Source organism: Balaenoptera ricei, chromosome 17 (genome assembly GCF_028023285.1).
Source record: "Balaenoptera ricei isolate mBalRic1 chromosome 17, mBalRic1.hap2, whole genome shotgun sequence".
NCBI lineage: Eukaryota > Metazoa > Chordata > Mammalia > Artiodactyla > Balaenopteridae > Balaenoptera > Balaenoptera ricei.
The window spans coordinates 38,489,758-38,502,760 of NC_082655.1; the positions used below are offsets into that span (position 1 = coordinate 38,489,758).

The 13,003-nt window shown below is 38.4% G+C and overlaps 2 protein-coding genes across 6 annotated transcripts in view; both read left to right on the forward strand.

The window, feature by feature from the left end:
• Positions 1-12,383, forward strand: part of NIPAL2 (NIPA like domain containing 2) — a 69,591-nt gene extending 57,208 nt beyond the window's left edge. For 3 of the 5 annotated variants that reach the window (XM_059901782.1, XM_059901781.1, XM_059901783.1), the window contains 5 exons: positions 2,888-3,023; positions 4,960-5,048; positions 8,944-9,007; positions 10,124-10,218; positions 11,573-12,383. In XM_059901782.1, the coding sequence (XP_059757765.1) occupies positions 2,888-3,023; positions 4,960-5,048; positions 8,944-9,007; positions 10,124-10,218; positions 11,573-11,685 (497 nt within the window). In that variant the 3' untranslated portion in view covers positions 11,686-12,383. Of the gene's footprint in view, positions 1-2,887; positions 3,024-4,959; positions 5,049-7,792; positions 8,830-8,943; positions 9,011-10,123; positions 10,219-11,572 lie in introns of those variants that run through there. The other 2 variants (XR_009498465.1, XM_059901784.1) reach the window with 2 other exon arrangements.
• The window catches only part of RPL30 (ribosomal protein L30), a 451,366-nt gene that overhangs the window by 317,029 nt on the left and 121,334 nt on the right, over positions 1-13,003 (forward strand). The gene's annotated exons all lie outside the window — the stretch shown is intronic.

The following is a 13,003-nucleotide window of genomic DNA, read 5'->3' on the forward strand; positions in this document are numbered from 1 at the left end:
TAATATTAAACCTATAGTTTATGCCTAATGCTGTATTCAGAAGGAAATTCATTGCTTTAAATGTAAGTCAATTAAGTACTCAACTCAAGAAGTTAGGGGAAAGAAGCACAGAAATAAAGCTGAGGCAAGCAGAAAGGAGCAATTAGTAAAGATAAAGGCAAAAATTAATGAAATAGAAAGCAGAAAAGCAATGGATCGATACATAAACCCAAGAATCAGTTCTGAGGAAGAACTAGGAATAAACTGAGAAGGCTGACTTTTAAACATGGGTCAGCATAATTAATGTTGGGTAAAAATCGTACTGTTATAATGATGAAAGTAATACATGTCTACTGCTGAGCATTAAGAAAACAGAGAAAGACAACAAGAAACTATAAAATATAAAATATTTTAATATAAAATATAAAAATTCATATAATTGAGCACTGCAGCATGATATGATGGGAGTGTGTCTGGTCCTCTGTAGAAGATAGTTTACCAACAGATTTCAGAAGAACAGTGGCTGTCAACACAGTAATTGCCCTTTAGGTGATTTTCCTACAGAAATTGGCAGAATGATATACAAAGATTTGTATTCAAGGATATTCATCACAGTTTCATTTTTAATACCAAAAAAATGGATACAATCAAAATATCCAAGAGTAAGGAATTCCCAAAAGGCATTCCCAGTCATACAAAGGCTTACTCTCCAGCCAATAAAAATCATACTTTAGAAGAATAATTAGTGGCATAGAAAATACTTAATGGTGATGGAAAATTGGTTCCTAAGTAGTATATACTGTATGATTCACATGTTATATTTGTGCTTAGCGATAGAAAAATAACTACAAAGAGTCTCAAATGTTAAAAATGATTTGGGGATGAGTGTTGAGATTACAGGTGATTTTTATTTTTCTTTCCAGACTTTTCTGCATTTTCCAAATTTTTGTAAATGGGCATGCATACTTTTTATAGTTTAAAAAAAATGAGTTTAAAGTTTATTCATAATCCCATTGCCTAGAGATAGCCACTGATAGTATCTTGATGTAGTTTCTTCTAGCCTTTTTTTCTGTGCATATGTAAGTACTTTCTACTTTTATATCTACAGCATTAGAATGATACTGCATTACAATTTGGTATTCCCACCCATCCTCATTAACCACCCCCGCCCTCAAAAAAATTTAGAAGTACTCAACACCAGCTTAGAAATACAATAAACAGTGATTAATCAGGTGGTGACTGTGCATGCTTTGAAAATATAGTGATTAACTCTAGCAACTGATAGTTGGTTTAGCTGTTTAATAAAGAATTCTAGTTTTGTTTTTGTTTTGTATTTAAGTATAATTTAACATCCGATGGTGGTTGAATTAGGTGGCCTTTGCAACCCTGAGGTTCTGAGGCGAAGGGAATAGTGTGTTCAACTCTTTCTCCGTTAATGATCTCTTTTGGAAAGCTGGTTGTTCAGACCACAAGCCCATCACCACATCGCGCTCTAATTTCAAGCCAAGTGTTTAGGAGGAAATCAAGGTCCCGCAAGAGCTAACCTTATAAACTTAAACCATCAAATGACATATATGTCTATAGATATTTTACATTTCTAGATTAGCTAAAATATGACTATTTTCATAATCTATAGAAAATATGTAAAATGACCAAGTCAAAAAACATTTAAAGTGAAGAAGGGCCCAGCTGTAAGGGCCTCTTTGTTCAGATTGGAAGTTTGTTTTTAGAACTTATCACCTGGTCTCCTCTGTTAATTATGACTTTTAACAGAAAGAAAATGCCTAATTTGGAAGTGTGCCCTGGTATCCTTTCAAGTCAAAGTATATTTTTAGTTTTTGGAAAACTAGGCTTTTCCTAGTTGGCCATCACCTGCTATTTTAAACATTTTATATATATATATATATATAGTCTCCTTTTCAAAAGCTAAAAGGAATAAAGCTCAGATATATTACGACCAAGTAGATCAAAGATAGTATTTCTTCTTCACACTGCCTTTGACTTACAGATATTTGATTTCATGTAAAAATTATTTTTTAACTTTCTGTGGGTTTCAGCTAAATTATGGAATTATATGCAACAGTAGTTTCAAGGGACCTAAGACAAAAAGAAAACACTCTCTTCTTCCTACGGAAACACTGTGTTTCCAGAAAATTCTTCCTTGCTTTCATACTAACATAACCTTATCAAATCACTTTTTCCTCATTGCTGTTTGAAACATGTGAGAAACTTGTTCCCATAGGGATAAGTTCCTCTTTAGCATAGAAGATAAACAGACATTGCTTATGTAAATCTTAGATTTACGGTTGACTCTGAGAAATGAATACTCAGCTCTGTCCTGCTTACTATTAACGTCCTTGTCAAAAAATATTTTTAAGGAAACTTCTAGGCATTTACTAACAAAAGGACTCATATGTAGACTTAGTACAACTCTTAGTAAACTCACGGAGTGAGTTGCTTTTCACTTTCCAGTCTTCTCATCTATTTGGCTTTAAATTTTTTCAGTATAGTTTAATAGTTATTTTCCCATTAATGTCACATGGGCAATCTGCCTTTTCTTATCTCCTCCCTTCATTGTTTTCTTCCTTTCCCGTCTACTAGTAATTATAACCTCCACAGCGTCCTTTCAACAGTGAGGGCTGGAAAATAAGCATCTTGCTCCAAAGATAAGCACTCAGTCACACAACAGATCTTTAGCTGATTTAAGCAAATGGAAAGCCCACAGCTTGAGCAACAGGGCTACTGCTTGGCTGGCATCACAACCTACTCTCCCTACACCTCTCAGGGCAGTCTTCATTCTTGAAGCATAATAGGGGTATTTACTACTCTACCATGTAAAGTTAAGATACTTATTTGTAATTCTACCTCAAATATGTATTTTATTTGTGTTTTGTGTTTTCTTTTTCAGCCTCATTGACTGTCATTTCAGTAAAAGCCGTCTCAGGCATGATCACTTTTTCTGTGACGGATAAAATGCAACTAACTTATCCCATCTTCTATATCATGTTTATCATCATGATAGCATCTTGTGTTTTCCAAGTCAAGTAAGTTAGCTCTTACGTACTCACTGCTCTTTCAACATTCCTGTGCTTCTCTGAGCATTCATCTTTATTGGCCTCAGATGATAATTAAAATTAGATGCAACTGATTTCTAAGGGTGAGGGGTCTATGCTTATCCTCGGCCAATATCCCTGGCTTTATCTTTCACATCCAATAATAAGTTTTTACGAAGCATTGCCTTCATGTTTTGTGAGTTCTAAAGTGTGGCCATAATCCAGCTAAGTGCACTTTGATACTTTCCTGATGCTCTTCTGCTTGTAATTAATATCCATCGCACACAGGTTGTCATTAGCAATAAATCAAAGGGGCAGGTCCACATCCAGGATTTCATTCTAAATATAGGAAATACATGAACCCTTCACCTTCATTTCTTAGCTCATACTCATTAATTGCCCAGAGATGGACAAAACCAGACGTTTGGCCGGGAGGGAAATCCTTTCCCCAAAACTTTGCATCTTCAGCCAGAATTTTCTTTGCACCCACGGGATTGCAGAATGATTGTTTTACATTTCTCTTGGGGCCTCACAGTGGTGATATGGAACATTTTTAATTTCTGCTCTTCTCTCCCCCCACCTCCATCTGCTCCAATCTCTTCCCCTCCAGTTCACATCATGATTTTGCCTTTGCTGCTAGGTTCTCCTGAGTCCACCAGAAAGCTTTCTGTTTACCCCAAATGCTATGCAGGAGCACCAGCCCAGTGCCAGCCAGGAAATCAAAGCCCAAATTTTGGAGGAGAGTGGTTCCTTCCTTAGGTGCTAGAAGTCAAGTCTAATTGTTACGGGTTGAATATGGACCCTGTTACAAGGAGTGTGTTACAGGAGAAATCCAATGTCCTGTCACTGTTTCATTTGTCATAAACAAACTGTTCCTTTTGTTTGTTTATCAGACCAAGTGTGTATCTAATACTTGAATCATGAAACTGTTTTGTTGCATCTCTCTTCTGAATTAATCAGTACAGTTTCAGAATTTAGTGATTAGCATCATTATCTTTAAACTCTGCTTCATGAATTTCAAAGCCAGATACAACTGAAGGTAAACTACATTCCTATCACCCTTGTTTCAGTCCCTGCACCTCTCACACTAGAACTACGTGACCACGCTAGAACTGTAGAACCATGGTTCTCAGCCCTGGCTTCCCATTACAATTCATTACCTGAGGAGGTTTGTTTGTACATATATGTATACATGCACATATATACTTACATGCCTGTGTACATGCATGTGTGTGTGTATACATGCATGTACACACACACACATAGAGGAACACTTGGGCTCTACTCACAAATTTTTTTTTCAATTGCTCTAGAATAGGACCTAAACACTAGTGCTTTTTAAAGTGCCCAGGTGATGTCAATGCAATGCGCTGCTTCAGAAAAGGTCTAGTCCCTGACAGGGCTGCACAGTGCAGTTGTGGGAACCTGAACCATGTTGGCGGCCAAAGTGGGAAGCTGAGCTCCCACATGTGCTCTGCAGCTGGAGGGCTGAGCATTGTTTTTGAAACATTAAACATTCCTTTACTTCTCCATCTTCTTTCTTGGCACGTGGCATGTCAAGGGATAGCTATACCATTCCCCAGATATGATATTTAACAGGTTCTAAAGTCTATCCTAATGAATCAGCCCCAGTGTGATACTGGTCCAGCAGCTTGAATCGCTTCCAACTCAAACTTCTGTGGCCTCCAAATATGATTAATTGCTTTTCATTGTTACTGTTGTTGGTTTAAACAGACCGTAAAACCTGACATCTGATCTCATACATCAGATGCATATAAGCTATGACTGCTGATTGGAAATGCCCTTTTACTGCACTTCCTTTCCCTTTGTAGTTGTAGCTAAAGAACATGCATTTCTCGATGTTATTGTTAACTTATTGTTGAGCGTCTCTCAAAGACAGAGCTTCAGTAAGTGCCTTCTGCTCTAGGCTCCTGAATCAAGCCACAAAACTCTACAGTACAGCGACGGTGGTGCCCGTTAACCATACTTTCTTTACAATCAGTGCCATTATTGCAGGTGAGTTTTGGCTTTCTACGCTTAGGTGATTCTATCCCCATAACAAGCATAAATGAAGTCTCCCTCAGAGTGATGAGAAAATCAAGGAATATTTTGGTTATAAGGGAATGTATAGCCCACATCCTCCTAGCTACCACCCAGTGTCTGAACTTCCTCCATAACATCCTCTAGGAGAGCTTATTCTACTTTGTGTGAATGTTCCCCAGTGCTCTCTGTCCCCCGAGACAGTTCAGTCCTGGTTTGAATCGCTCTAATAATTTGGAGAGCTCTAATTATTAGAAAGTATTCCCCTGTATTGGAGCTGAAATAAGCCTCCCTGTGAATTCAAGATGCTCATCTTAGTTCTGCTTTCTGGAGTCTTCTCCTTGCCAGCCCTTCTGATAATCAAAGCACACGTCCTCTTGTGTCCTGTCTCTGGACCAAACATCCCCAGTTCGATGAACTCTTCCCTCCCTGGTCCTCACCACCTGCATCAGAGAGAGGGGTCCAAAAGTGAATCCAGTGTTCCAGGGAAGGCCAGACAGATGAGAATAGAAAACTACTACCTTTGCTGTTCTGGCCTCTATTTTTCTACCATTGTAGTTCTTTTCTTCCTATGGAAAATTTTTAAAATATGTCAGACACAATAGTGTTAAAAAAGTATAAATTTGAAACTTGGTCCAAACAAAAATACAGTAGATTCAGGTATATCATTTGTAAGTTTGGTACTGGTATACCTTAGTTCATTGGCTTATTAGATGCATTTACTACCTTGTCATATTGGGACTTCATTTCCCAATGCAAAGTTTCTGTATTATGGAGGTAATTAGGTATTATCTGTTGCCTAATGGACACATCTTTTTTATTTCATGGCAAACAGGGTGACTGCCAGTGGGCAATTTTTAAGTGTAATTAATGCATTTTCTGTTTCCCAAAATTGAAACTTACTTTTAAAGAGAAAGATTATATCTGAAAACATCTAATTTTTTAGCATTTTATGCTTGTTGACAAAAGAAAGTAACAAAAGATTGTACACTTGTGTGCCCTAGAAATATTGAAAAAGGAAAAGAGCAAGGCCAAAAACATGTATAGGCATGACGTACAGCATAATAATTAAGATGACTGTGCTAAAGACGTGTAAAACATGTAGTTCCCCTGAAAAGAAGGTTTTATAGGAGGACCAACAGGTCTGGATCTGAATACTTAGCACACCAAGTAATTGATGAATCAGGGAAGCTGGAACTTTCTGAGAGTGATAATAGTTCACCTGATGTTACTGAAGTGTGGAATGGAGGTGAAGCTTCTTGACTTACTTCTCCTCTTTGCCCCCATCAAAAAGTATAGCTTAAAACGAAAATGAGATACCATATTTTGCCTGCTAAATTAGTAAAGCTTTTGTTTTGCTCTTTTTATCTCAATAATCAATGCTGACAAGGCTGAAGTGTTGCAGGCACTCTCGTGGAGTTGGGTACCATGGTACCGCCCTCCTAGAACTGAGTTTCATAGTTTTTATCAAGAGCCTTAAAAATGTTTCTACTCTTTGATCCTACAACTCAAAAACAAAAAACAAATAACCCAATTAAAAAATGGGCAAAGGACTTGATTAAGACATTTCTTCAGAGAAGATGTACAAATGGCCAACAAGCACATGAAAAGATGTTCAACATCACTAATCATTAGGAAAATGCAAACCAAAACCACTTCACACCCATTAGGATGACTACTAGCAAATAAATAAATAAATAAATAAATAAATAAAATAACAAGTGTTGGCAAGTATATGAAGAAATTGGAACCCTTGTGCACTGTTAGTGGGAATGTAAAATGGTGTAGCCACTATGGCAGTTCCTCAAAAAATTAAGCATAGAATTACCATATGATCCAGCAATTCTACTTCTGGGTATATGTCCGAAAGAATTGAAAGCAGGGACTCAAACAGATATTTGTACACCTAGGTTCATAGCAGCATTATTCACAGTAGCCAAATGTCAGAAGCAACATAAATTGACAGATGAATGGATAAAGAATATGTGGTGTATACATACAATGGAATATTATTCAGCCATCAAAAAGGAAAGAATTTTTGATACATGCTACAACATGGATGAACCTTGAGGACATTATGCTAAGTGAAACAAGCCAGTCACAAAAGGATAAATTCTGTATGATTCCACTTATATGAGGTATCCAGAGTAGTCAAACTTACAGAAATGGAAAGTAGAGTGGTGATTGCCAGGGGCTGGGGGGAGGCAGAAATGGGGAGTTATTTAATGGGTATAGAGTTTCAGTTTTACAGGATAAAAAGTTCTGAAGATTGGTTGCACAACAGTATGAATATAGTTGGCCCTCTATATCAACAGTTCTGCATCTGTGGATATAACCAACAGTGGATAGAAAATATCCCCTCCCCCAAAAAAATTCCAGAAAGTTCCAAAAAGCAAAAATTTAATATGCCACATGGTAGCAACTATTCACATAGCATTTACGCTGTATTAGGTATTATAAGTAATTTAGAGATGATTTAAAGTATTTGTGGAGGATGTGTGTAGGTTATATGCAAATATTATGCCATTTTATATAAGGGACTTGAGCATCCTTGGATTTTGGTATCCATGGAGGGGTCCTACAACCAAATCCTGTGGGTACCGAGTGACGACTGTATACTTAACACAACTGCACTGTAAACTTTAAAATGTTTAGGATGGTAAATTTTATGTTATGTGTATTTTACTACACTTTTTTTAGTTTTTGCTCTGTTTTAACAGAAATTCCTCTTAAAGCGACAACAACAAAAAAAATCCTAAAATACTGGGAAAAAAATATGTAGAGAAGTTTATTGACACTTTACAAAAGCAAAACATTTGAAACAATTTAAAATGTCCTTCGAGAAATGAATATTATGGGGCACCAGCTCAGAATAACAAGAAAACATTACAATGATCACAAGGAAATGTGTAATAACATGGAAAAATGCTTCAGAAGTGTTGATTCATTCAACAAATATTCATCAGAATGGGACATGGCTTATTCCTGTAGGAAGTTTATCCTCTAAGGTGAGGAGATAGACTTGAGACTGAGAAAGCCCCTGTCTTGTTCCCTGTGGTATCTGCAGCACCTAAGCAGTGGCTGGCACTTAGGACTCTCAATAAATACTTGTCAACAGGGTAGCAAGGCTAACACCACACACACACAAATTTGATGCCAAGTAATATATAATTTAAAGATAACTTATTTAGTAAAAACTCTACGAAGGCTTTGGGACCATAGGCCAAGAGGAAATCATTGAGACTAACAAGGAGAGAAGAAAAGCTCATCGGAGTAAAGGACACATCCACATTTCCCTTCACCCAGAAGGAAAGACCAGATGAAGGAGATGGGAGAGGGGGTTGGCGGTGAGAAATGGAGCTGGGGTAGCAGATCAGCATCCTCCAGTGCCTGAATGAGCATGTGCCAGACCCACAAACCGCAGGGCGTTGCCAAGACTGACAGCATGGGGAGCAGCTGGCCTGAAGTGCGAGCGCCGTGTCAAAGGCCCAGAGTCCACCCAGATGCACAGGTCAGGCTTGCTGACCCCTGGCTTGAAACTGTAGGTGGGAAATATCACTCGAGTTTTGTTTTCTTGCACGTGCCAGTGGGACAAATCTTGGACTGGATAAGAAACTTCTGTTGGCAAAAGTTATGTTAATGGTGCTGATTTTTTAATAATGATACTTACATTATATAAAGTCTACAAATCTGTGTTCTTTTGGGATCACTGAAAATGTTAGTATGGCATGCAAATATTTTTAAACTACAGGATGTGCATTTTAAGGGTAACTATACTTAGAAAAAATAATATATTAATTTGAAAAACAGTATGTAGCTATTGTAAATATTCTTACCCTAAAATTAATGTTATCTTCTATTTCTATGGTAGGTACCATATTTTATCAGGAATTCCTTGGTGCAGCTTTTCTCACTATATTTATATATCTTTTTGGGTGAGTAAATGTCTCAGAAGTAAGGTATGTGAAATCCTATTACTTTTATGTGAGATTTTTGGCATTGTACCTGAGGCATAGAAAATTGGAAAATTATATAAGAAACATCAGTTCCCCGAGCTCCTAAAAGAAACATATTTTTCAACTTAACACCCTACCCAGGGCTCAGTGTCTGTGATTTAAGTATCTCTCTGAGGGTTCTGAAACATTGGGGATTTTCTGTTCCAGCCAAGGTCAAGGTAAATCCACTGGCCCTTGTAGCTACTCCACATTTTTATACTCTATCAGACCTACCCCACCCTTGGGAACCCCTAGGTTAGATCTCAATCAGGGAACCACAGATGCCTCTAGGATCACCTAGAACAAAAGGCCAAGACTGGGGCAGATCCCTACCTTTGGACCTAATAACATCAGATTGGTGCCATTCCTCTCTTGTGTCTGGGTGCCCAGCTTTAACCCTGCCTGGAGATTTGGAGGACAGTCACTGCTGGCATTCTGGCAAACAGAGAGCAGAACTTTGACAGAATATCGCCAATGTATCAATTCTTCCATTGGTTCCAGCTGGCACTCTGTGAATGCTTAGTTGCTTCTTGATGTGGTATCCTGCATGACCATTGTTATGCAAACTTGAGCCCAGACTATTTTCAGTGTAGAAAATCATCTATCTTGAGAATTCAATTTCATAAGATTTTTGGGCGAGGCTAAACTTCTGGGATCTGGAAACTATGACTATTCTTATGGCCAAGGACAACAAAATTTCTTAGAAAATTAAAGAATAAATTATTTTTTTGCTCGTGTTGCATGCCAGTAATGAGTCTGGGCATGCATGGATAGAAAATGAGACCTAGTGTCTACCCAAAGTGTTTAGAGCCTAAATTAGCCTCCAGATGGTAAAAACCTGAAGCAGAGACTTATTGGAAGCTGCCCAGGTCTTGGTTCTGGGGACAAATATTATTGGCTGCAGCAATTAAGACAAGTTCTAGGCAGCTTACCATGAGAAACAGAAAGAATAAAACCGGTGGAATGTATGTCACCGTGTAGAATATGGAATTCAGTTATTTAACACTGTGAGTTCTTTCAGTGATCTTGTGTTCTTTATCACCATTATTCTCACAGGTGTTTTCTGTCATTCCTTGGTGTGGTTTTGGTCACAAGAAATCGAGAAAAGGAACATCTGCCACAGTCTTACATTGATTTTGGACATGTCCCTGGTAAAACTGTGTATTCCTTAATTTAGAATAGAAAATTTGATCCTTATAAATTAATCATTGCTGGTATGATTTGGGGTGTTAAATTAATATAAAACATAATTCTTACCCTCAAAAACATGTACATTTCATGATGAAACCAGAGGTGATAGTTTAACTGTAAATGTTAATAATCATTTATTTGAATATCGGCTTTGCACAGAACGCTGGGGTTAGAAAAGAACTGATCCTGTCTTCTTGATTTGGGTGATGTTGCAGATTTCCTTTTGAGGTTTCTTTAAATTGGAAAAGGGTAGGGAAAGGAGTGGGAGTGGCAAGAACAGACCCTTGTTGCTTGGAGAGCCTTTGAGGGAACATCTAAGGCCAGAAGGTCAGGTGCTCAGATGGAGGTGGCCTGTACACTGTAGGGCCAAGAGAGACGTTCTTCTCGATCACCTGAACGTGAGCTTCTTCCCCTCTCCCTTACCTCACTCATCCAGAGCGGATGCATCTCTGTCCCAGTTCTCCACTCTCACTGAGAATGACTAGCTTCTGTCACGTACACAACACAAGCCATGTCCAGAACAAAGGAAGTGGGCTGCAGTGTCCTCACCCCCTCCCCTGCTCACCACCCCCAACAATCTCCAGTTTTGCTGGGGATCTGGGGTGACCTATAGATTTCTAGACAAGAAGCAGTGATGTTCTCACAGCTTCCTCCACCATTCTGCTGGGACCCAGCCTTTGAAGCAAAAAGCATTAAAGCCTCATCCCTACGACTGAGAAAATATGGCCCTATGAGTTCTGTGTTCTCTTTCCCATTCAAGCCATCTTAGCAGCTAAGAGCACTCAGTGCAAGAATTGGCATTCGTGGCAAGGGTGTGTGTTAGAGATGCCTTGTATGGTTAGGGGTTCTTTGGTGGGAAATAAAGTTTACTTCTTCTTAACTCTATTTTTCATTTCACACAGCCCCATACATAGGATCAGTAACAGCTTTAGAAGCCACTAGGAAAGACTGTTTTTCTCTGTTGTTACATGCGTTAGACTAAACATGGACAAGGAGACAGAACACTGGGGAGAGAGGTTTGGAGATGAGTGCATGCTTCATGTTAATCTCCTGACTGATCCAACCTGATTTCCGTGCTCAGCATGGTAGACCCTGGGCGGGAGACAGCTCGGTCATGTGGACAGCAGTGATCACACATCAAGGGGCGCGGAGTTCCGTGGGCCTTTCTTCCTTGACGTTTATCTCTTCTATTTAGAGGGTGACCACCTAGTATCTTTTAAAGGGAATAAAATGTGACCTAGATAGAGGAGAAATTATTAAGACTTATTCTTCTGTAAGAGCTCAAAAGATTCTTTGTGATTATTATCTCCGCAGGGAAACAAATGTTGGACAAAATACAACCAGATTCAAACGGCTTATCCTATGGAACTTTGCCTGATGGAAGTGACTCCACAAAGAGCCCAAGTGGAGAGAAGAAAGAGGTCTGAAATGCCGAGAGGGATGGCTGCTGGCCTGTTATTCGATACCACCTTTTAAAAAATTGCACATGTTCAATTTGTGTCAGCAGCTATTTTATGCTGACATGTGCTCCCATTTGTTTAGTCCTTTACCCCACCTCCATGTCTATGGACTATCAGGGCCTTCCTAAGCTTTGACACTCTAATGTTTTCATGGAATGTGATTTGAAGTGTTCCCCACACCCTGGACCTCTCCCTAGTGATCATCGAACTGGCTAGATCTTAATTAGAGCCTGGCTACCCAAGCAGGAATGTCACACAAAAATGTGCGTCCACGATTTGGCTGCAGAACACATCGGTTGCTTTTCCCATACAGCTTGCAAGATCAGTTGCTTTGCTTTAAAGGGACACTTTAGCCCCACCACCTCGCTCCTAAACCAAAGGTTTGAGAGCATTCATTTTTCCTAAGACATCTTTTATGAACCTCCCCCAAAACATTTCACCTTCCTATTCCCAAATTGAGTGGTGAATCATCTTTTCTGAAAACTAGCCCTATCACAAATATCCTTTGAAAATTAAGGGTGTCTTTAAAATTAGAATTTATACCCCATTCTATGATGGGGTATACCAAAACCAAAAGACCTTGACTGGTGGACTTTTTTAAGCTTAAGAAAGGAAAAATTTAAGAATTAGTACCAATTTTTTAAATAAAAATGTAATAGAATGGTGACGTTTTCTTCAGCTGTATGATCCTATTATACTTGAATTGAAACTGAAGACAAACTTCATATACTATGCCTTTATTTGTTTAGATCTTATAATTTATCAAGTGGGTTTTTAATGTTTTAACTTTTAACATGTCTCAAAAATCATATATAAATTCTTAGTGATATTTTCACTAACACTCTGTTTCTTCCTCAAGGCATTACTTCAAGCTTTAGAATAAAATTCTTCTAGGTAAAAGAACAGTTATGATTAGAGAACTAGATTTCAGCCTTTTTAAATCTGTAGACATAGAACACGGCCAGGCGGTCCAACCTAAGTCTAGGGAGGAGACCCAGGTGCTACCACACCCTGAATGGCTCTTCCACTGCCATAGTGACATAGCTACTAAGATACATTTGCAGGTAGAGTCCATAATCATATCTGTTATTATTTATGATCTCCTAATATTTAAATGAGAAGAAAAGAGCTAGCTTTCATTATCACCAACACCAAATAATAAGCCCCATCCTTAATGACATATCAGAAACCTCAGACCACTTCTGACAGGCCAGTCCAATATTATTCCAGCCAATTGTCTTGCATTTGTTTGGTTGTTTAACTCAGAACTATTGAAACTATAGTC